General features: G+C 43.3%; 1 protein-coding gene across 2 annotated transcripts in view; it reads right to left on the bottom strand.

The window, feature by feature from the left end:
* The window catches only part of anos1 (anosmin 1), a 63827-nt gene extending 49554 nt beyond the window's left edge, over positions 1-14273 (bottom strand). The window contains exons 1-2 of one of the 2 annotated variants that reach the window (XM_011489541.4): positions 13979-14273; positions 5940-5987 (exon numbers count right to left, since the gene is read on the bottom strand). In XM_011489541.4, coding sequence (XP_011487843.2) covers positions 5940-5987; positions 13979-14170 — 240 coding nt within the window. In that variant the 5' untranslated portion in view covers positions 14171-14273. 2 annotated transcript variants of the gene reach the window in all.
* Positions 14274-25726: the final 11453 nt, after the last annotated feature.

Here is a 25726-nt window from a genome sequence, read left to right as displayed (position 1 = left end):
CGTCGCCCTGAAACTGTCACGCATAATCTCAGAGATTTATCTGCGGGATGCAGCAGCTTTGAGGGGCGCGCAAACAAAATTGATAAACCTTCTTAGTGCGGAATCGGTTTTAAAATTCTTATATTCTAATCTTCCTTTCACCCAATCAGGCTCCTTGGTGCCATCGGTGTTGACAAAATATTAATGGCTCCTAATCAAGCTGCAGAATGATTTTTTTGCTTAAGCGCCTCTTCGGCACACGAGCTTGGAAAAAACATGAGCCAACCCAATTTGATGCGTCTGCTGTCTGTGGTTTCAGGCCCTCCATCCGCAGATTGAGAATAAACACTTGGATGACTCTGTGTGACTGGTCATTATTGGTAAAAGAGGATTTCACAGCCGCTTTGATTACGCTAATCCTTCAAGGGAATGAAATCCAGTCTGACGGAGCGAGGGGGGGGGGCGGGAAGAACATGTGAAATCGGGCAATCTTAGAAAGTTGGATTATCTTGCAAAGAGAATGGCTGCTCTGTCAAAGCCGCCTTCAGGATGGAGAAAAAGCAACTTTAGCAGTGAGGTCCAACTGCAACCCTCCTCTAATTTGGCCACATCTTTGGGTTTTTTTTTTTCTTCCTGTGGGGGTTTTCATTCCCACTGCCACCCACTATGTGAATAATGAGCTATGTAGATAGCACCCAATAAGGCAACCTCCCCCTTTACTTGCCTCCTTCTTTTTCGCCAATGAAACTTAACAGCCATGTCCAGATCGGGCCCTTCCTGCTGAGACTGACCAGCCTGGCTTCACACTCCTCTGCCACCCACACACACACACACACACACGCCACCTCCAGAGCTGCTCCTCGCACGATTACCACCTCAAACACTTGTCAGAAAATTGGAAAATAAATTAGGTCAAATTGCTTTCGAAATTTTTACACTCTGCTTGCACCTCCACTGGTGGCCGATTCAGGCACAGCCAACGCCGGGGAGATTGATTTTCAGGCCTCGCTTGCTTTGAGGTGTTGGGGATGTGACTAACACAGAGAGGTGCTATGAATGTCTGGTTTCCATGCAGCCAAAAGCTGCTTTGAAGCTGCACCTAGCACCCCCTCCCATCCCCCAGACATGTGGGGGCTGTAAAAAAAAACTAACCACCACTTTCACAAATCATTTCTGCGCAACTATCCGGCCCCACCGAAAGGGATGGCCGCGCAAGACTTTGATTTCAAGTCCCTCAAAACCGAGAGAGGTGAGCGCTTCCCATCCAATGTGGCTGGAAAACAGTTTGAACAGTTTTGGTTTGGCGTGAGAAAACGTGGGGGTCGCTTGGGAGGGGCGACCGTGGGCTTTCAAAGACACTTTTGAATGCGACACAGTAGCATTCCAGTGATTGTTACTTACGGATAAAAAAAAAAAACGTTTCCAAAGACTGAGAACATTTGAAAAGGAAAGACGCAGGCAGACCAACAGAGTAAACACTTGTTATTCTGCTGCTGGAACGATGGGGACGGCAGAAAGAGGTTTAAAGGCGACACCGAGGAGGGTGGGACGTCTGTGAGGAGCACGACTCTTTTACCAACACTAACACTTTCTCAAGCTTTTTCATTTTCATTCAAGAGGAATTGAAAGTAAGCAATGTCACATGGAAAGCAGCATTTCAGTCCAACGTATTAATTAGTCCATCTCAAACAAGGAAAATCTCAAATAAATAAACAACTTTTCTTCCATCCACTCCAATCATCTTCTGATCTATTTTGAAAGTGGTCTTTTTCAGACACATTTTTTAAAAACTACAGCATTTTCTGGGATATAGTTTCTGCAAAGCAGCCCATAGTTCACCAGAAACACACCTCTGAGTTGTGGGCGGGACTGTTGGCGTCGAGCAACCCCACCCCCAATTCTCATCGCTATATATGTTAGCTAACAGCCCCTCACACCCCCATCCTAACATTACCAGTGAAACAAAAATGGCGAGCAATATTGACGCTTTCCAGACGTCCAGTTTTGAGTTGGACGCCAGCTCCGACGAGGAAAACAAAGACGTACATGGATCTATTTTGCAAGTGGATGCATCGGAATGGAGCAGATCAGCTTGTGGTCCACCCTTCTTCTGAAATTTCCTAATGCATGTCCTCCATCATCAGAAAAATGCCACAAGAACACGATTTTATCAGAGAAAGTCTTTAACAAGACTTTTGGAGGTAACATTATGATGCCGACGGAAACAGCAGCACGGATGCTCCTGAAGGTCACGTTGGCTACTCTGGCTGGGCGACATTTTTGCTGAACAGATGTTTAAACTGCCAATAGCTCTCTGAAGCTGAGTCAGCTCCTCACCGCATGGGGCAACACTGCCCCTCCCTAATGTGGGTTCTGTATTGTACAGGGCAAAAAGGACAATTTCACATATTCCCTTTTTTCTTTTCTTTTTTTCAAAAGCACTGGAAAAACGGTGTCCAGAATGTCCAACTGTGGTGTCCCAAAGGTTTTCGAGAATTCCAAAGAAGTCAGTTGATGTAGATTGTTTTTTTGAACCCTTTGCAACATTTTACAATGGAAACACCCAAAAAAAATCCATCCCACATCAAACCAAAGCATGCCATATTATTGTGTGGAAGCATGGCATTTTCCACAGTCCAGCATATTGCTGCTTTAATTCGGTCCGAGCGTTTGATGTGGATAACACCCCAGGGGTTCAAAATGAACCTACCAGCCACGCTCTGAAAGTGGAAGCTTCTTGGCTCCCTTGATGAGTTCTCCGATGCGCACACACACAAAATTAATTTTCTTTGCATTCTGGATTTTTTTAAACTTTTGACAAATAACCTCAAACTTCTTTAAAAAAAGAAAAGAGGGGGAATTCTACGGCGAGGAGACGAAATGACAATGGGTCACGGAAACGCCTGCTGTCTGCCTGGTCTGGCCTGAATGCCGTTTGTATGCTGGTCTGGCGTTCTGGCATGATAATGACTCCCCAGCTCTTCAAATGCCACCTCGGTCTGCTCTGCAGAGAGGGCAAGCGGGTTAATTACCATGACAATGAGGAAGCTGAGAGAGAGGCCGACTCAGGACACTGCATCCCAGATGACCAGGACGACTCACTCACTCATAAATGCATGGCGAGGCTTTGAATGTTTTTTTCTTAGATACATGCAGATGGATGGGGTCATCAAATATTTGTCTGAACTATTAGGCCAACCTTTTTTCTTCACAGGCTCTGGCTCCTCTGGTGGACAAACCTCCCGCCCTAAACTCATCCCCCCCGGAAGCCACCGCCTTTGTCTCTGTGTTTGACGGCGTGCCGTTCATGAAGTGAAGAGGCTAATCGGCCGCCGTCCGGCTATTCACGGGGAACCACTGTACAACATGGCCCCATTTAGCGCGATTGTTAGAGCGGCCACAATAGCCGTGTTTTGACAGACTGCACACAAGTCCTCAGTGTGCACTCGAGTCATTGATGTGGAAGTGAAGTGTGGAGATGTTTGCTCCCCAAGACTTTGACTTCAAGCTGCAAATTAAACTTGAGCACCAAAGCTCTGGCCCACATCCCGAACAGCTCGACCCAAAACCTGGGATACATTTAAATTAATTCAATTTGAGAGTCCTTGACTGGACTGGCAGCGCAGCAGAGCGTTGCAGCTATAGAGTGGCAACACAAACATGCTATTATTTTTAAGGGCTCACATCAAGTCGTGTAGCCTGTACTGCGAAGACTTGCTAACCGGTACGCTGTTTATACCAGCAGGAATAAGAAGTCCCATAAAAAGGTTTGGGAAATTTGTTGAGTTTCTGCTATATTAGGTGACTGGGTATGAAAACGGACATTCACCCTTTTTTAAGCCTGTTTTTAATCCAGAGCTTTAGCTCCAGTGTTTACGTTCTTTTGACTACCATGGCTCTTCAACTGTTGGTGCGATTCATGGAATTCCATCATCATCTGAAATGGACAAAAACAGCTTTGCACTGATATGCAGCACTTTTTAGTTAGGGAAGTGTATAAGAAATCAATGTGAAATCGCCAGATTCTGCTGTGGAAAAGAAGCAGCTATGCACTGTTACACAGTTACACTATACGAACATAAAGTGTTGCATTGCAGTGCAAAGACAATGTAAAAAGTCGTGAAACAGTTTACTCATGTTGAGTGCATGAACGGTCAAAGATTTACAGTGTCTAAGATCGTTTGTGATTTATTTATGTGTTATTCAACGTGTACACTCAGCATGTGTTAGCCAATGGTGTTCACACTATGACAAGTAGCGAGGGGATTCTTCTTTTCTTATTTTTCTTGGAAGACGCTTGGTGTGAAATGTCGAAGTGGTGCAAATCTCGCCAACTTGCTCCAGGCTTTTTCTTTCACAGGTCTATTCTGATATGAATTCTGGCTGGGCACAAACAAGAGTTATTCATTTCTCCTCCATGATCAGTTTTCCAATGGTTGGCACTTCCCCCGAATTAAAGAGACGCCATCCATACGTCTCTACCAACCCTGATGGGTCAAAGTTTTCTGTACGTAGAGCCTGAAAAACAACTTTAAAAATATGCAAAGCTATGCGTGAGCGCGAGAATTTTGAAGATGGAAGCCCAAAACGCACATATATGCGCGTTGACAAAGAGTTTTCATTGAAAGTGGTCGCTTGAACGCGCATTGCCGAGGAGGCTGTGAACGTAGCTTTAAAGGGTTAAGCAAGAAACTCAACTAAATAACTGAGAGACAACAATCCACAGGAGCGGAAGCTGTCGATAGCAGTGATGCTAAAAATGTTAAACTCAAACCTGCTGCTCAGCATCCTCTAATGGGTTGCTGGCAGTTTTTACTTTTAGTCAAAATGAATTTGGGAAAATTCCTTTTGCCTGAACAGGTGGGATGACAGAGGTAACCCATACATTTGCAGATGCTGAAGAAAAGCACAAAGCACAATAGCTCTGCTGTGTCCAAGGCAGATGCAAATTGCTTGAGAAATTATTTGCAATTCAAAATGGGAATTTAAAATACCAGCACAGAGGGAGATTTCGCAAGCCATTTGATAGCAGACACTGATTGCGATTAATATGAGTAGCAAAAGGTGAAAGCATGCTCAGCAAGCATAAATAACTACAGCATTTCTGTGTTTGAACGGCTTTTCAATAAAGAAGCAGCAGTTGGAACAAAGTCTCTCTGTGCAAGCCTCATAAACTAACGTCTGTGCGAGGACGATCTGATAAGTGCGTGGAATGCGATCCCTTCTAAAACAACATTCCACCTATATGTTATTCTGATAAGTTTCTGGAGCTTCAAGTGAAACCCAGATGAGTGGTAACTTAAAACCCAAATTCATGAAAGAGAAGCGTCCTCCTGTGGTTACTTGAGTGTTTGCGATGGCGATGGATCTCCGTTTCACTGCTTGTGCGAGAAGAGGAGAGTCTCTGACAGGGACCTAAAGTGTTGCTGGGATTACTATTGGGCCAAGCTGTGCAAGTGCATCCTCCCTCCTCCCTCAGCTCCATGGTGCTTTCTGTCTGCACTCTGTAAAGCACATCTCCAGGGGCCTCGTCAAGAGCACCAGGAGAGCATGATAGAGACCGTCGGCACTATCTTTTCAGAAGAACTGTCAACACCAGCTTTGTGCCGACTCTCTGTGAGACAGAGCCCAGAACACAAACAAACCCTGTGGGACACATACCATAAAGAGGAAAAATAAAAGGCACAGTCTGATTTCATAACTTGCCTGGTTTTACATTTTTACTTAAATGTACTCCAATTAGACAAGCAAATGAGTTTCGACAAAATCTATACCAATTTAAGTAAACGCTGGTTGGAATGAAAGGTTTGTTCTTATGTCAACAGATGGAGTTATCAGCCGTGGAGGCAGGATGAGACTTGTCCTGCCGTGACTTGTACACTTTATGTTGTATTATCCAGCGATAATTAGGCGTGTACGTGGCGTGCACTTCATTCATGAAAGAATTGAAACCGCATTACCTTGGAGCACTGCTTGTGATTCTGGCACCAAACCAAAGAGCCATTATTCTGGGGAAGAAAGAGAAACATCATTAGTCATTAGAGATAACGTTGAAATAACATTTTCAGCAATCAGTCCATCAAACCCATTTTTACTCCAAACCTTTTTTTTTCTCGTGTCACGATATAGCCTCACATCGGTCTAATGAGAAATGGCCTACTTTAATGGACTGAAGAAATCAGCAGGACAAAGTCACTCAAATTAAGGTCACTACTCAACAGCATTAGTTCCCCTGCTGACCTTTGGTTGGTTACAGCAAAGTCAGCTGGGCTCCTCTGAAGCTTTATCCCACCAGTCAAAGTACATTCCTCAGATCAGCAAAGCAGGAGAGGATGTAAACCACCCTATAAAGGCTAAAGATACTGCAAATTCCCCATTAAAGCAGTGCAGGTGCCACCTTCTGCCCTTTCACACTATAACCACTTGAATTCAGAAGGACTGTTCTGTCTTCTCAAATCCATCGGTGTGTAAACAGGGAGGATGGTCATATAAATCTCCAGTGGGGATTAACGGCTTGTGAAAGTGGCTGTTTTGAGTATTCCCCGGGAGTGTTATTATCATCTACAAAACATAAAAGTGCTTAAATGGCAAGTGTCAGACCTTTCCATACAAAGGTAGGTCTTCATCAAATCAGCAATAAAAGCCAGGCATTACCTATCCTGATCTGGCGAAAAATAATGGTCAGCAAGCTCTAATGTTTATACTGGGTCCCTCGATTAATGCGGGAGTTACGCTCTAAAAATAACCCACAATAGGTGAAATCCACAAAGTAGCTGTTTTTATTGTTTACAGTTATTACAGAAGTTTTCAGGCTGTGAAACCCCTCATTACGCCATTATACACTTTTCTCAGACAGACGCAAACATTTTCACCCTTTTCTCTCTTGTTAAACACCGCAGAGCTTTAGCTCCAATGTTGGCATTCTTTGGAAGGCTTCGACCATTGACGCAATTAACGTTATTCCAGCAGATTTAAGCGCAGAGAAAAGCAGCTTAGCACTGATATGCAACACTTTACAGTAGTAAAGTGCTTCTGCAGTCAACTTAAATAAACTGATACTGAAGCAGGAGAAAGCTACTCTGCTCTTAAAGCAACATGGCTGGTTTTCTTCGATTTACGCTGATTACATATAATGGTGGAAGAGTTATGGTAGTTCTAAGAGCGTGTGTTATTTAGGTGTTGCCAGCGACAACTCAGATAATTAAGGGTTAAACACGTTCCGAGTTCGTATTATAGAATGACAACAAACGTGCTCACGGTTGAAGATCCATGTACGGGAGATACGGCAGAGAGGAGATTGACAATGGTCTACTCTAGGGTTGGGCGATGCCCCCTAATTGACGATGTTTGCTGTCAACCATCGGGATGGACGATGACATCGTCGGGGGGGGGGGGGGGGGGGGGGGGGGGTATTTTTACATTTTTCGTTCTTATATAACTGCTATTCGTTATTTTGCTTTTTTCATTTTATTTCCCAACTAATGGTTAATCCGCGATGATCCAGTATAAACTGAGGGAAGTGACTTTAACAGAAAAAGTAACAAGCAAAATAGAAAAGAAGTAGTCCGCTCCCGCACTTAACTAGCGAAGTGGACCGGCGGAGCGCGGACTTACAGCTTTGTGTTTGAGGGGAAGGGGGGGGGTGCTTTGTTACATGAGCGCTATGTGTGGGAGATTTAAGACTGCGATCCGTCCCGCAGCTCTAGGGGTACAAGCAACCGAACTCAGAACCGGGTCTAAACGTGTGTCTGAGCACAGTTCGGATCGTCAGCACACACAGCGGTTTGAGCTTCAAAGCAGAAATGTCGCTCGCGGCTCAGTCCTTAGAAAACATTCAATCAATCACGTGGATTTGTGTTTCCAGTCGTGTCCCGACTAAATAAAGGCTGATGTTATTCACAGGATGCAGCGCCACCCAAAGCTAATGTTGTTAGCCCGTGTTAGCATACTGCTAATCCTGGCTTCGTTCAGAAAAAGCACTGACCACACGGATTAAAATTCAAATGATGAGCGAACAGGTGTTTCATAATAACCGTAACATTATTAAAAGCACGTTTAGAAGATCGTCTCGTATTTTACCAAGCTGACATGTCAATGCATATAGCCGCTCGGCGCTGTTATCGTTTTGTATTGAATTGTTACCTTCAATAAAGTTTGGAAAAAAAGCCGCTCGGCGGAAGTTGTATCCTCTTCCGGTTTTCAAACTGCGCATGTGCGAATACTGCGCGTGTGCGAATGATTTATTCCGACCGAAAGTGTGACCTTAGTGAACGTTTTTATATTCTGAAAACATTTTTCTGGGCCCATGTACACGGTTGGATTCTAATCCGACCATTGATCCCTTCAGGATATTTTGTACATGTAACCGCGGCTTATGGTGTCGACGCGCAACGTGGCGGGGGCGTGGCATCACGATGGTGGTCTCTCCATCGGGATGTCAGTCACCCATCACGATGGACGATGATATCGTCCATCGGCACAACCCTAGTCTACTCTACATTCAATCAGGACACAAAACACAATGGGCTGTAAAACAAACCCAAAAAAGGTGCAAAAGACTAACCGCGATATATCTACCTTATGCGTATTTTACTAACAAATTCCATTATCGTGTTGCTTAAGCACAAAAACTGGGGTTAGAAGCCCTTTAGTTAGCATGATCAGACATTTGTAAGAGATAAAAAAAGTTGTGTTAGCATTATCATGCTATATTGTTTTTAAAAAATGGGGTGGTGGGATCCTTTTAGCATTAACAATCTACATGTATAAATATATTAAAGAAAATTGGTCCAAACTTACAAAACTGGGGCATAATATTGAAAAAATTGATAATGCACTAATAGTAAAGGTCTAGTCAATGGTGCTGGTGCGTCTGGGCTCAACACTGAATCATAAACAAGGTTTTACCGTCAACAAAGAGTTAAGTGTTAAATAATGAAAATGTATCTGAAGATGGGATGCATAACTAAAGGCTACATGGGATAAGACCATTGAAAAGCTTTGAGTTGATGGAGTTCATTCTTGTCAATGACCTGGATCTGGGTTTGAGCTTTCTATTGTCTTTGCTCACTCTACAAGAGCAGTGAAGTTGTGACAGACAGCCAAAAGTTTAGGGATCTGTGAGCAAAGGGTCTGCTTAAGTTCAATGTCAAGTTCAAAGCTTTTTCTCACAATGTAATCCAGAGGAAATTTCCCATGAGACACTGAGAGAGAAGTAATCATTACATGGTTTAATTTGACATCCAGTACCAGTAAGTGCTATGGTTTAGGAGTCAAGGATAACGGTCAAGCGGCTTCAAAGGAATCCATGATTGGATGGTCTTGTCTTTAGGGAATCTCCCTCACAAACGGCTACAGATGAGGATGAAAAATATATGACTCCTAGCACTAAGGAGACTTGGTACTATTGTTTAGGTTTTCTTGACAAACGAAACTGGAACGAGGAGCAGGTTTTTGCTCTTGCATCAATAGATTTGCTGTCTTTTTGTCTGACAAAGACCACATTTATGCCTGCAAGCAAAAATTTGAACATAAATACTCAACTCAGCAATGATTAAAGAGTTTAGGACGGTGGACTCAGGATAATTTTGTTACACCTCTCCATCAGTGCTGACAGGTCTAGATTCATGGAGGAGCTAATTTTGTTTTGTGACAGCATCCCAGCAGCAAAGAGGCTCAGCAGGATGTTGCCCCAGCTGTCCAGGCTTGACCCCACCATTTCAGGGACCAACAAGGGAATAATTATAGGTCAGGACTTCATCCATTTGACTCACCATGACATTCCTCTGCAGTCTGAACATTATACAGAGCTGAGGAGCGTCAAGGACTGCAGAGAATGAATTCTTTCCAGATATCCTCCAGAGTGATGGGAGGCCGGAGGAGACCAGACACAGGTCTAAGGTAAACGCTGGTGTGTCGGCGACCAAGCAGCACTCAAATCAACGGGACATTTATCACCAACACTGCCACACGGGTTAGAGCAGATGGCCTTTTGCATTGTCTAGACACCTGAGATGAGAGCGAACAAAAGCCACCAAATAATCAAGATTTTTTGTTGGTTCTCAGACTGAATTTATGTCCTAATGACTCAAATTACTGGAGAACACCGGTTGGTCTTTCATGGCCCACATAATTCAGAACAAGAAGGGGGAACTTCAAAGGACAGAGTGGTGTTCTGTCTGCCCTTTGGCAGCTCAGGGCTCCTCAGGCGTCACCTAAATAACTTAGGCAGCACTAAAATAAAGGGCTGCTGGATTTAGGCTTTGCCTGGAGGAGGAGGTGTGAGAGTTGTGGTCATTCCACCAATCACCTATCCAGTTGATATGAATTATTGGGGAGCTAATGTGTCTAGTGCTAACATAAGAGGGTAATTCAGGAACCCTAAACGGCACCGGTGCGAGGTTGTCTCCACGTGGGGAGTCAAGGTTATCTGTCAGGCGAAATACCTCGCGGTGTAGCGGCTCGGAGATTTACAGAGCCAAGTGTCACGGTTTTTAAAAGTGCACGCTGAGAGGCGAGACCACGCATCATAGGCCTCCATTCATCCGCTGTCCTCACCAATGAAAAACCCCACACATACTGTACGACGGGCAGTAGCCGAGGTTCGATTCCACCGCAGGCTTTTTTAATATCAAAGGCCAAAAACAAGGGGACACAGAAAAACTACTTTCCCAGTGTTTTTCCTTCCCTCCACTTAAAACAGAAATCTCTGGAGCGAGACGCTTAGATTTTACTATGCAGCATATTAAAAAAAGAACGACTTGAATTTGAAAACGTTAGATTTTTATTGCTTCGAGTGTAATAACAGGACCTTACGACCACACCTTGTTTTTGGCTTCACAGGTCCCCACATAAATAATCCACTACAAGGCCGATGCTTTCAGAATACATTATTGCACAGGGCTCCCAGCTCGCTCTTAAGACTTAAAATGTCTGTGGCCAATATTTATGGTTGGGTGTTCCCCTTTGTCTATTGTACAGGGGTGACAAGTTCCCCAAAAGTGGAGTAAAATGTCAATAAATCTGTATTTGGAATAACTATTGCAATAATAAATCTTAACTTGCCATAAATCTGACAAGCATCAGACTACCCATGGGCTTCTCAAATCTTCAAGCTTGTTTCCATTCCGCACTAATGTGGAACTGTGGCAACCGAAACAAAGCGCCTGATTTGTGTTCCTGTTTGAGCGTGTGGCTACACAAAACATCTGTAACAACAACGCTCAGCCTTTGCAGAGAGATCCAATTAAAGCGAACACTATAAAAAGATCGGAACATCCAGCTGGTAAATGCGTTAAAAAAGCCAATTATCTCCTGTACGGTGAGGAAAAGGAGTAGCTGCTCGGATGGATTACCAGATACCGAGAAGCGGCCGTAAAATATGAAGGACTGGGAAGAAAGAGACATTCAGGAGAAGCTTTTCATTCCAGCTAAAATGGAAAGAGTCTTCTTTCTGCCCCATGAGGGTGTCCGAGCTGAATTAAGCGGTCTTGATCAGCGGAGTGGCCCTTCGCTGACATGGGATCTGGAGCATAGACAGTATATGAGAACTGGCCTGTGATGGCACCTATAGAAAATGACTAATTTACAGTTCCTCCCAAATGAATTCAATTCAATTGCCATTTTTCTGCAATATGGACTGAACCAAAAATCATCTCTAAGCAGGGATTGGTTCAAGTTGGTCTGAGTCAACATTTCTATGGCAACCACTCTCACCAATCAGGAGTGAGCTTGTTGGAAATCCACACCCCTTCCACTTGAAAGAATCGGTCAAATGAATGTTTTGATTGTTCGACGTGACACCATCTGCTTGAAAGGGCCTACATCATGCAAAAATCAACATTTTGAGCTTTCAAGACTATGATAATGTTCACTCCTCACAAAGAACAACCAGAAAGCAGTGTTTTAATCTATTCAGTGGTCTCTGAGCACCAGTCCCTCATAATCTGCGAAAATGGTTTTCACGTTATGAGTGTGGGGAAGAGGAGAAAGTGTGTGTGTGTGTGTTAGCCTGGGGGCGGTGGTGGTAGCGCAGACTCTTCCTGGAAGGGGCTGTGACGTCACAGCCCCTTCCAGGAAGAGTCTGCGCTAACACCCACTTTCTCCACAGAGCTAGCGGTGATAACCTAAATGCTTTCTTTTTTTATGCACAATATGCACATCTATCTTTGCAAAAGTTCAAATGTGCGTGAAACGCAGACACGCCGCCGACCCCGACTCTAGGTTGACATCATGAAATGAGCGGTAGCCACAAGGAGGGAAAGGCGGAGCCTCAGAGATTGAGCAGTCTTACTTCTGGGTAGGAAAATGAGCTGCGAAAATAATTAAGATTTCATGTTTTTTAAAATTGTTCTTTCGTGTGCCAAAAGTAATATATTATCACATATATGGATATAGTTTACTATAAAACGTTTAAGAAAAGCATGACATTGGCCCTTTAATTGAGGCATCGGATTGGTCAGTTTATAATTTGAGTAACAGAAAAAATATAATAACAAAATTGAAATTGAAAAACAGGTTCCTGCTTTTTGCAGACTATTTGGAACACGGGGGGGGGGGGGGGGGGGGTCACTCAGTCCACTTCTCATATACAGTCAATGATCTGAAAAAAGGAAGCGGATCCACCTGTAGGTTGTGCTGACTGCTCCAACATGGCGATAACATCGCAAAAGAGCTCCTCACATTCAGCACAATGGGGCGGCGAGGTGCAGCAGGAAGATGACCCCCCCCCCCCCCCCCCCCCCCCCCCCCCGGCGGGGCAGCTCCTTGTACGCGCCTGTGAGGTGTGACCCCGGCATTTATTGGCAGAGGCTGGTGGACGTTAGGAGGAGGAGGGAGGGTTGTTGCAGGTCGGCCATATGTTTTTGCAGCTGACCAGACCCCACACTCCTTCAGATGAAAGGAGAACACAAAGCAGGTCCTCAACAATCGCCGTCCCTCCTCGGACCTGCAGGTCTGCCTCGCTTATCACCAAGCTCTTCAGACAAGTGCCTCCCTCTTCTTTTCCCTCCCCCTCGGCAGGACACCGCCTCAGACTCCCAGGCTCTGCAGTCAATTATGCTGACTGCTCGCTGTTCATTAGAAGCCAAGCTCCAACAGCCGCTTGACTTCTTACCCGGCGACTAATTTAATTCTCCAACTTTTCGACCTTGGCCTGCATCACACCCCCGGGATTCCTCTCCAAACAAATCCCTGATGCCGCCTGCCAAGATGCACTTTGAGAGGCGCTGCCTGCTCTCCATCCCTTCTCTTGCTTCTATTTTTCAGGGAGTTCATTACAGTTCAGCCTCACTCAGTCCTGCATCACTCCCTAATACTCTACTTTTTTAAAGGCCATAATTAAGCATAGAGGTGAACCTGCAGACAGAAGGGCTGGTGAAATCAATAAATGCTTTTCAAAGCAAAAGCAATGAGTTACAAACAAACTCCTTAAAACCTCATTACTAGCAGGTTTTGATCCACAATACTTCAAAAACACTTAGGGATTCTTTAAGAAAAGACAAGACAGGAGTGGAGTGATTACAGAGGCACAGAGAGCTGCTGCTGCTGAGCTGCTGCTGCTGCTGCTGCTGCTGTTGCTGGGAAGAGGGATCAGTGTCCGGATCTTTTCTTTTGGGTCCTGGGGGAGAACGGAGCGCGCAGTGGAGGGTGAAAAACACACTGGACACCACATTACCATGTCAGCCAGCACCACGCGGCTCCTTTCTCCATCTGCATCATCCAGCAGCACGCGCTGGGAGGCAAAAGATGCAGCAAACGGCAGGAGAGCAGTTTGCAGCTCAGAACGTCCCGCTCTGCCTGGGTTGCGCGCGTGGCAACTTTGCAAACAACTCAACAATTCACGGGGATGCTGGGAGGGAGGAGTGGGACCAGAACCGGAGCTCGGTCTGTGACCTGCTCCCTCCCCTTACGGCGGAGGGGGGGAGCGGGGCGCTGGATCCGTCAACACCGCCGGGGCTGGAGGTGTCGGTGGTGGGGGTTCTGGTTTCCGAGCTCGTACCTGGGAGTGCTTGAAGAACGCAGAGATGCGCGTGATGTGCAGGCTGAGGCACCGCGAGGCGCACCTCGCGCGGTAAATGCTGGCAGTGAAGAAAGAGTCGTCCTGCTTCCTCGCGGACACACTTCCCGGGCTCGTCAGCGCCGTAATCCACAAACACAGGCTCGCACACAGCTTCAGGCTTCTGGAAAACATCGTCCCGCTGCTGGGTTTTTAATCCCTCCACGGAGCGGACGACACTGCTCGCAGGCTCCGCCGAAGAAACTAAAGAAACTTCAATTATACGGGGGGGAGGAGCCACTGGCCTGAAGGCGCTGTGATTGGACGATCCGGCGCTGAGTGACGTGCACGAGGAGACCAGAGGCAGGTAGATCTTTCAGAGATGAGAAAGTGTGTTTGGAAGGAGATTTATATCTTTAGTGTTTTTATTTTACAGCTTTATATGAATAGAAAACAAACAAACACATGAAAATAAACAGAACAATCTGCTTTCAAAATAGGAGCGAAACTGAACAGGTAGGAAAAATTCAGCTTTTTCTTTTTAAAGATTATTAAGACTTTTTAAATATCTAATGACTTCCAATGCAAAGCCAGATAAAAGCATGGACAATTAACTAGAAATATATATAAACCCACAAAAAAACAAACAAACAAAAAACCCACAAAACATTAAGTCAAAATCAAATTAAAGACAAAATAACGTAAGGATGGACGGACAAATAGACAGAAATAAAAAAGAAAAAACTGATGAATGCAGCGTCAACAGGACAAGGACTGTCCTGCTGTGCCTGTCCCAAGCCTGGCATTCAGGAAGAGCATTGAACATAAAGTTTACAAGACATCAAATAGTTCAAAGGAGAAGATAGATTCACTGACAGGATGGTTTTCCAAACATTTTAGGGGCTCGGAGGGACATGACACCCCCGGCTCTCAGTCCACACAGACTTGCCCCCACTGATATTCTCCCTGCCCCATGGTGCTAAATCAGAGCCGATGTCTTTCAATCACGTATGGATTTTTATAGATCAGATCAACTTTGGGTGAACTTGTACTTATTTTTTTTGTAATTATCTGTTTCAATTCAGACAAAGTTGACATAATTTCTTAGCGGAAGGATGCTATCATTATAACATGCCATTAAAAAAATGGTGTCAACATATGTTTATTTTTTTATTTTATTTTTTTTATCCCTATTCAAAGTATGCAGAACCAACCATGAGTGAAACCTTAGACTCTGACATGAAACATTGATGCTGGGTACAGCTGATTTCACTGCAAATGTTTTCATGTAAGCCATCGCTCACACAGATATGCGATATTTAAAACCTAGTCTAGACAATTTGGCTTTACGGTATGATCAGGAATGAATTAAATAGCAAATATGTGGAATTATTTTAAATAATTTTCATTACAACAGTCATAATTTGATTCTACTTGCTCCTTCTGTTGTATCTTAGGACAAATTCAAGTTTGTGTTGGCATTTTTGTGATTAAACTGAGTTAAAATACATTTAAAAGAACACTAGAATATAAAAGACAAAGTTTTCCAATATTTATTTTTGCTGTCTGGTCAATTGTTTGATCTAGAGAAGTCTGAATTTTGATGCAAAATGATATGGAATCTATTATAAACAAATTATTAAACAAACTTTTTTCATCATTTCTTAAAGAGAACCAGCTCCAGAAGTGATCCAGTACGTCCAAACTCCATGCGCCAAAGTACACACCTGTCTTTGTTAGCGTCCACACAAAGTTGGAGTTGTTAACAGATCTCATGTGAAATGTTGCAGGTTTTTTCTGCATCCAACCCCCACATGTGGCCTTGGAGACGCCTGCCAACATCCCAGGGAAGCCCTTTCCCCCTTAAGCTCTCGCCTCCCACTTTCACAGTAGCTTGGAAAAACAATTCTTACATGGAAAACTATTAAAACCATCCCAAATAAATTCCTCAAGATGGACTCCCAACTTCTGGCAGCATTTCATCGCCCAAGGTATGGAGAAAATATGACATGTAGGAAAAGCTTCAAATTCTCGCTACTGCATTTACAGAGCTGAGTTTTTAATTAGAAAGTTCCCTGAAGGGTTTAAAGACACCCCAACTTTTGTCAGCTCCCAGAATACTTTCCTGAACCCCATTACAGCAGCAGCGTAATGAAGTTTTATAGGTGTTTTTTTTTAATTGTATGCAGAGTGGGAGCGAGGACTCGCTCGCACACCATCATTAGGTCTGGCTGAAGTTGCAGTCTCGCCTGGGGGCCAGCTGTGCCAATCGGCCTGACCCGTGTCTCTGCTGGAATCCCAGGAAACACGCCCACATTCACACGTCCCTTCAAATCCCAGACGCATCAATTCTTCAAAAGTCCTCACTCCTCTCAGTGAGAGGAGGTACAGTTCAGCAAAATGCAAAGGAAAACAGAGCTCCCCAGTGATAAGAATGATGAACACCCATTTCCCTGGTGGTCCCAGGCCCACAATGGAACTTTGGGCGAGATATCCCCCGCTACTCTTAAAGCGTTTAAACACGGATGTCTGTGTACCTTAAAAAAACGGCGTAATGGCTTAATTTGTGTGCTTATTACAGCCATGTGTGGTGGGAGGTTTTATGGTGTGCAGTGAAGGAAACAGGGTGTCTGTGTGCGGTCCTGATGTCTCCTGCAGCCTGTGGGACACGTATCTCTTTGACGCCAAGCTCTCATTGACTGGGAAAGGCTTGCACTGCAACTAAGACTGTAAATTTGTCTGAAAAAAGCCCAAATAAATGAGCGTCCATTCTGACAAGTCCATCTATTAATAGACCTGCATATGCAGGGAAAGGCTGACAAGTCGTATGTTATGTGACATTAAACTCTGTACGGTGAGTATTTACACAGTAGTAAGTCATTCGTCGGCCTCTTTTCCAAACTGAAAAGTTATTTATCTCAATTTACGCCCAAAACTATGAACCAGAATCTATTTCTTACTGAGAATATTTAAATTAGCATGCACTAAAACTGCAATTTAGCTCTCTGCAACGCTTTATGTCAACCTGATGACTCAATATCCTCTTTAGATAACAACCTAACTCATGATTGGAGGTGCTGGTAAGAAGGTGGGGGGCCTGGCTGCAGTCCCAGAGCTAAAAAAAGAAAAAGTAGGGGGTTTCTGTCACATGATCTCTCTAAAGCATCTAAGGAAGATAACAGAGCTGTGTTGGTTTTCAGCCTGCATGCCGCAGACAAAGAAGGGTCGCTGCGATCAAAGACGCCTGCATCTTTGATGCTCCAAGGTGCGGGTGGACTTGCACTTTGATGCGAGGCCGCAGGGATCAGTGGAGGCCACGCGCTTTTGTTGCAAGACCTGGTAAACAAAGGAGACAACAGATTATTCCAGATTAAGGCTGTTTTGGGTTTTTGGAGGGGATTTTTTTTTAAGATGCTGTAGTTGTGTTAACATGCTTTCAATCAGTTCAACTCGTGCAGTCATGAATTAATCCTCTTCTGCCATCGGGACTCTGTAAACAGGCCTTTAGATAGGCAGCAGCCTGCATGATAAACTGAACAAAATGAGAAAACCGCAAAAATAGTTTTTTTTTCTGCCGAATTAAAAATCCCAAAATAATCTGCTCGAGCAAAAAAACCATCAAATCTAAATCAATTGAAGTAAATGTGGTGAAAAAGACTATGAAGAGTAGAAACTGAGGGAAACAACAATTAATTTGCTGTTGGTTGATGCCTCAAACAGGCATCCTTTTATGGAAAATGGACCTGTTTTATGAAAGCTTTAAACCCCTTTTAAAAGGGAACATCTTTTTGGCTGATATTGATTAAACTATCCCCCATAATTTGAGTCTGGATGTGGAATCTATAGGTTTCTATTAAAACGCCATCCCCACAGTGCTGCACAGTCAGATTCTCCCTGCAGAATCAATGGTGGATCGTAACTTGTTGAAATGCACCATGAGGAAAACATCTTTTTATTTTTCCCTGTCTGACTCTCTTTAGCTGTACAGTCCCCCCTTTGTGTTCCTTCACATTTCCAGGTATTTCCATTGGTGTGTTTGAAAAACTTCCCAACATTCCCTGGGAAAATATTGCTCTTGTACGAGAGGTGAGGAAAAACCTAGAGGCTGTCACCACGTCCCCACAACAATGACGCGTTGTGCAATAAAAAGAAAGCTGTTATATCGACATAAACCATACATTTAAGAACCCCTTTAGCAGCAGCTGAGAATCCCTGCAGGCCTCTGTTTCAGCAACCCGGACAGAATAATAGTAACAAGTAAGTTAAAGCTGATTTATCTGAATGGAAATGTAGAGCAAAGTCCTGAAGGAGATCTTATTTGAATCCGTGTCATCAAACTATGAGTCAAGATTTATGGGGAAGATGTGTTTCCATTTCCTACCACTAGATGGCACTGTGTCCTCAGTTTAGTTTCTGGTCCAGTTGGGCGCTCTGCTCCCTCTCTTTTTCCACGGTTTCTCTATTTTCAGACAATTCTTTCCGGCAGATGATCCAGACTTAATATCCTGCAATAGGGAATTTATTGAGGGGGGATTTTGTTCTTTTGTCTCAATCCAATCTGATAAAACGAAAAATAGAAACCTGTTTTGAGCCTGGCTGTATGTCTCACATGTATCACAACACGTCCACACAAACAAACTCAATAACACGCAGGGTGCCAGGATGAATCCAAGTTTTATGAGCTCGTTTTGTGGGAAAATATGCACTGATTGTCTTCTCGGCTCACGAGGCGTCTTGACGATTTCGTGTGAATGACTTTCATTAAGACGTGTAAAAAAGATCTGTCACCTTCTCCCCGGTCCTGTTGTGCTCAGCCAATATTTTCATCTCATTATTTCATTTATAACTGCAGGCAGAAGAAGAAAGAGAAAACAAGGACATTATCAGGCTGATCTGTGGAGTCATTTTCTTTTTTGACAGAAGACAACAGAGCAGCTGTTTTAAATCGCTGAGGTTTCTCAGATTCTCTGCACAACAAACATGCAAGTTTCCATCCTGACGTCAAAACATGTTTACTGCAAACAGGGTTGACATTTGCTTTTAAAGCAAGTGCATGTGTCTGCATTTCCTGCCTCTTTGTTGACTCCCCCTTAACTGTGTGACACGTTGAGGCTGGCTTAGGACATATGGGCCAATAGAAGACCTGTCATCAGTCAGTTTAGCCCCAAATTTCTGTCTAAAATTGAGTTTTGAGACAGACGTCTTATGTTCAGCTATGCATGATAAAGCACCTGTTACCTGCATTTTTCCCTGCCGCCCCTGTTCACTCCAGCTGAACTCATTGGGAAATCATTATCAGAAAACACCTAATGTGAGAATAAAGGTAAGAGGATATGGTTCTGCTGGTTCCCTCACTTCAATCCTTTCCTACATTCACTTTATCAGCTTTAAGGTCATGGTTGGAAATGAGGAAACTGCTTTTTAGAGGAATCTGGACCTCCCTTGCTGTTACAAAACCCCCCTGATCTTTCATCACAGCTACACTAAAACACTAAACATTTGTTGTTATTTGCCTCATTTATTAACCGCTTAACAAACAATTAACTCCTGCAACTGCCTGTTTTTACACCCTGGTTGGGTCTGGAGAGCATGCGTTGTTATCCGTCTGAAAGAGGGCTTCACAGAACTCCGCAGAAAGCCACGCCGGCTACCGATTTCAGCACCGTCCTTGAATGTTCACAAAGAGATGATACAGCTCTCCTCTGCACTCACCACCAGCTACTCAGAGAAAACTCAACAAACTGATATGGAGAGCCGGGCCCCTGAGCGAGGGACATCTTTGGGCGGTGATGATTGTGCAATGACAAATGTTACATAAGTTGGAAGGGAGAAAAAAAGGGGACAGGCCTGTATGAGACCTCCTCGGATCTGCTGCAGCAAACACCGTCACAACACCGAAGTCTGTTCACTCGGACTGAACCAACACACCGGAACGTTCCATTTTAACGAAGTGAACCCAAGGGCTACCTTGATTTTAAAACTGCATGCTACCTGAAGCTAAAGTTTTAGCATTTATCTATTTGCAGACCCACTAAAATAAAAGTGTACAAACCGTTTCCTATTTTAGATAAAAAGAAAAAAGTTTAGTTATGATATGTCTGGTTTTATGACTTACTTAACCTTTACAAAAAGAATTTGATCAAACTACGTATGTATGTACTGCCTCAGAAATGCTGGTAGGACCTCCCGCCTCCCTTCCCGTCACCCAAAACTGTTCACATGTTAAAAACACCTAAACTTTTCATCAAAGTGGGGCTTTAAAACTATCTTTATCTTCACAGTTTTAGCCTTTAGCCTTAGCCAAACTAAAAAAAAAAAAATGTTTTGTGAATTATTTCATATTTTAGATCAGGAAAAATTAGTTTAACTATTTTACATGGTATTTTGATCTTTCCTTAACATTTGAAAAATCACGTTATCAAAATATTTATTTATTTTAATAGTACCAGCAACAAAAATAAATTATTTCGTAGTTAACTAATATTTACAAACAACTAAAATGTTGATATATTGGTTTAAATGTTAAAGCTTTTGTTTAGTCTGGAATTTCCTAAGAATTTAAATGGTACTGTAAGAAAAGGGGGGGGTGGGGAGCATTGTAAAGTCATTATGACCTTTGTTTTGGAGGGGGGAGGACAGGACTGGTAAGTCTTTCAGTTGGCCAGGTCACCAACCCTTGACCTCTGTTCGCGACCCCGCCATCTCTGACATCTGCCCCCCTTCCCGCCTCTCCCAGTTTATACAAAAATCACTCAGGGGGGGGATTTAGAAACGTGGCCTCCAGGAGTGTCACCAAAAAAGCAAAAAAAAAAAAAGTTGATTGCAGCTGGAGCGCAAATGATGGGAGTCCAAGGGCGCACTGGCAGCATCTTGGATGCAGCTCGCCTCAATAAAGCTTTCTTTGACTCTGAAAATAGACATTTTGTTCCTGCAGCCGACTGCGTTTTGTCTGAAAAATAGGTCTGGCTGTGACATAACAGGGAACCACAGAGAGCCTTGTGCTTTTCAAGGGTTTGCAGAAAAAGTGGGTGGAGGCATGATATACTCTGTGTTAATTTTTCCTCTCTAGTCAAAGACTTAAGATGTATGTGCACGAGGACGGCTGTTTTCTAGGGTAGCCGCATTGCTGGATGCCTTCTTCCTGCTAAATAAAGCAACAGGGTCTGGGGGGAGAAGAAGCGGCGTCGCGGAGGAATATTCCCCTGCCGCAGAGCGGGCCTCCCCGCACTTCCCCTGCCGCGTAAACGACACAAGAGGCGTGTGACTCGCGGCTCCCTGCCCCCACCCCGACATATTACTCCTCAGCGCTGTCTAGAAAGGTCATGTGACCCTCATCGGCTTCCCGGCGTGGGGGAGGGGAGGCGGACTGAACCTGTTCTTTGTTACGAGGTCAGCCCCGGCTCCACGGAGGAAGTGCTATTACCACGCAACATGGAGTAGAGGCGCACGCAAAGTCCTTGAGAACATTTTTTGTTGACAATGCCAGCTTTAGAATATTATGTGAATGCAAATTCAAGCTTATTTAATATCCTTAATTTTTTTTAAATGTTTTTTTTTTTTTTTGGGGGGGGGGGGGGGGTCAGACATTCAGGCATCTTTGGCTTATTGTTCCCTTTATTGGGTGTCAAATGCTTTAAGTAGGATCAGCTGCTGTATAATACTGATTATGAAACATAGCTCTTATCTAACTGCGTGTTCTCATTCCTCCCATTCAATTCAAACACTTTTTTAATCAACATTTGGAGTAATGGAATACTCTCCCTCAGTTTCTTTTTTTTTCTTCTTTTTATTGAGTTTTTAGCATATTTTCAAAACAGACAACACTAAGAACTACGGAGCCCGTGTCCTGACATTAAGATATATAAATATATCTTGTTCCCACAGATTAATATCTTGTTCCCACAGGTTATTATGTCGTTCGCATGAAATACTATTCCGTTCCCACAAGATACTATTGCGTTCCCTCAAAATACTATTCCGTTCCCTCGAAATGATTAACTCGTGCGAACGCAATAATTATGTCGTTCGAACGCAATAATTAATACGTCCGAACGCAATAATTATGTCGTTCGAACGCAATAATTAATACGTCCGAACGCAATAATTATTAACGTCATAAGTCATTCAGGCAGATATGCTCTCTGTACGCCGGCAAAACTAAGCCGCTTTCAGCGGTAACTTCCGTGTTTCTGTGACCCATATTCTTTCAAAAAAGGAACATGAAAAACAAAAATGATCACTTTATTACCGTCTCAATGAATATAAGAAAAATATCAAAAGATTTATGATAACTAGGCTGCTTTGTCATACGATAGCTCCTGCTAGGCTACTACTAGCGCCGCCGCAGAGCTCTCTGATGTATGCCGGCATTTGGGCAACTGGCTGGTCTGTTGTCAGACAGCTGATATTGTAGTTTAGGGTCGAATAGGAGTAATAATATTCAGGACTTGTCTTTTATTAACTTTAGCAGTCAGTCGCTTTAAGGCCCGTACACACCGGGACGAATACTCGCCAGGCGTTATTCGCCAGCGATTTTCGCCACGTTTTTTGTGTTCACACCCAGGCGATTTTCGCTGACGATGAGCCGAGCGAACATGCAATTTCCTTCCCTGACATTAGATGGCGCTTAATGTAGACAGAAATACTCCCGTACACAAGGTGGCGCTGCGCAACTTTACGCTTCTTAAAGTCGCTTTTTATTCAGAAGAAAAGAGCAAGTATTTACGCGCTTGTCAGAATCATACAAAGAAAACATGAATATTTCAAGCACCAGTTGCTCCAACTGGTGCTTGGTTCTGGGATATTTTAGAATGTCCTTCATTATTTCTCCGCGGCTGTGTAGACGCTACTTGGCGTCTATCTTCTTCGCTGGTATGTGTGCTCAGCTAGGCAGTTTTGTGTTTGAGCGCCCCCAAGTTGTGTTTTACTGTAACTTCAGAAGCTCCAGACACGTGTGCAAAAGCGCCATTCTCATTGGTCGAATAGATTTCGACGCGACGCGTCGGAAAAAAAAACGAACCCCAGGCGTTTTTTTTTTTTTGACGCTTTGACGCGTGGCGTTTTTTCGCGTCGGTGTGCACACTCACATTGGTGCCCTTTGTTTAGTCACGAGGCGTTAAACGTCGGCGAATATCGCCGGCGAAATTCGTCCCGGTGTGAACGGGCCTTTACATTCGAAGGCTATTAGGCTACATGCTAACTGACTAGCCGATCATTTCCTGTTATTAATTTACGTCATAGATTTACAGCAGATACCTGGTCTTGTTGTTAGACCTTGGTCACAGGGACACGGTGATTGGCCAGTGATTGGCAGCAAAGCACGCTGAGAAACGTGACGTAGTGCTATTGTTGTTATGCTACGAGCTAAAGGTAAGTGCTTTAGGCGAAGCAGCCGGCTTAATATGATATTTTTCAGATTTTCATCGAGAAAATAACAGATCGACCATTCTTGCTTTTATGTTTACCCCTATTGAATGCTCACAGAGACACGGAAGTAGCGGCAGGAAGCTGCTTTTGCAGCAAGATGACTGAGGGCGTACCAGATCACCATGTGAATGAACGTGAATACGATGGATGCTTTTGTGCTTTTTGAAATAAATAAATCTGTTCTCTAAACATCCTCCGTGTCTTCGATGCAATATAATGAGACACACACAGACAGAAATGTGAAGGTATCTGCTGTAAATCTATGACGTAAATTAATAACAGGATCAATGATCGGCTAGTCAGTTAGCATGTATCCTTATAGCCTTCGAATGTAAAGCAACTGACTGCTAAAGTTAATAAAAGACAAGTCTTGAATATTATTACTCCTATTCGACCCTAAACTACAATATCAGCTGTCTGTCAATATTAATCTGTGGGAACAAGATATATTTTTATATCTTAATGTCAGGACACGGGCTCCGTAAAGAACAGTTTATGGTTAGAAAAAAAACCCAGAATAATGTAGAAAAAGATATGAGAAAAAATAAATAAATAACTAAAAAAAAATGGATAAAACGAAAATAATTAACTGTTTTTTACTATCTCATTAACAAAGGTGGAGCAAACATTGAAAAATGTCCCTTCCCGTCCCTGCAGGGTGTACCGAATTTTCTATAAATTTATTAAAAACAAAATTTCTCTGATCCACTGGATGAGTGTAAAGGGGCTGTGCTTGCTTCCAATTTAAAAGTACGATTCTGCGTGCAACTAAGCATGTGAACTGAATTACCCTACGTTCTGATTTCTTTTTTAAAATTTGGGGATCTGTGATTCCCAGAATTCCGATGATGGGGTCTGACTTGACCATCTCCCTCAGTTTCTAATCAGACTTTACAAATGGCTTCATTCAGACTCTGATGGCAGCTTCTTTAGCTTCACCCCGTCTATCAGACAGGGGTTTTCATCAAAGGGTTTAAAAAATACCTTAATTGAAAAAATAATAATTTTCTGTAATTTCTTTGATGTAGTGGGCTTTACAGTGTCAAGATTTAGCAGGGATGTAAACTGTATCCGCTTTAATCTAAAGATTTGTGCCACATAAAATGTTGTAAAGCACAACTACCGTGAAACTGAAACCCCCACAATTCTACACAATAAGTGACTGTATTGAGTGCCGAAACTATGTACTATGAAATGAAAAACTCAAACCAGAATAATGTGGAAGCGACCATTCCAGGTTAATGACTCATTATAAGGAAGCAAGTTTGTAAGTCATTTCTGAACAAGTTGAATGCCGGAAACCACTATGCTATCACTTTCTGGAAATGAGAATGTGACTTACTTACTTACTTACTTACTAACCAAAGTGTGTACAACGAGTAACTGGCATCCCAAAGTAGAGTGGAGAGATGATCTCATATATCCATTTAGCTGCTTTCATAAAATATGGATTGCTCCAGAGAACTGATCTGACAGGAGGCTCTTTGCAGCATATGGTCAGGACATTCAGGGCTGCCTGACTGAATGTTTTTAGGGAACTGAGCGCCTTCGTTTGACCCATTTTGATTCACTAAAGAGTCAGAACAAGAAACAAAAAGGCTGAACACTTTAACAGTGGCATACTGCAATACTGTTTTTTTTTTTTTTACCAATTATGTCTGCTGTCAAAATATTGCACATTACCCTTAGCGGTATATTTTCTTTATTCAATTTATTGTGAATCAGGAGCAGCCAAGTGAATGACATTCGAAAAAAGATTGTAGCAGTGATGTAGGCGCTACATTCAGCGGCCTTCAAGCTCCCTGCTCCACTCCATTCTGATGCCTGCACAAGTATATCCATGTGCGTCTTTGTTTTCCTCATCTGAGTTGGAATCGGGCTCAAACTGTACGGCTCCAGTAATGATCCCCCCCTTTTGTTGCACTGCTAACGATAGCGTGGGGTTGTGAGTGGCTGTAAGCTAGCGGAAGAGAGTGTAAACAAAGGGGTGATGGGAAATGGGAGCAGGCTGTTGCTCTGCAGAAACTATGCTCGGGAAAACAAAATAATCGGCATAATCATAAATAGATTTAAAAGCGTTCCCAGTGGTCTAACGCTTTTAAAACAGATCGAAAGATGATTTGAGTAACAAATGTTTTCAACATATTCCACTGAATATGCATCTCAATTTGAGTACAAATTCAATTCAATGAGCAAAAAATGTATAAAATAGAATATTTATTACAGGAATGAAGGACTATTGGATGACTTTGAGCTTTGCCCTGCAAGGCTTATTCAATCATTAACCAGCACTTGCAGCAGCAACACCATGGACATGTCCTGCGC

The sequence above is a fragment of the Oryzias latipes genome, chromosome 21 (assembly GCF_053564925.1).
Source record: "Oryzias latipes strain Hd-rR chromosome 21, Olatipes_Hd-rR_3.1".
Classification (NCBI taxonomy): domain Eukaryota; kingdom Metazoa; phylum Chordata; class Actinopteri; order Beloniformes; family Adrianichthyidae; genus Oryzias; species Oryzias latipes.
This window is presented reverse-complemented; position numbering and strand designations above follow the sequence as displayed.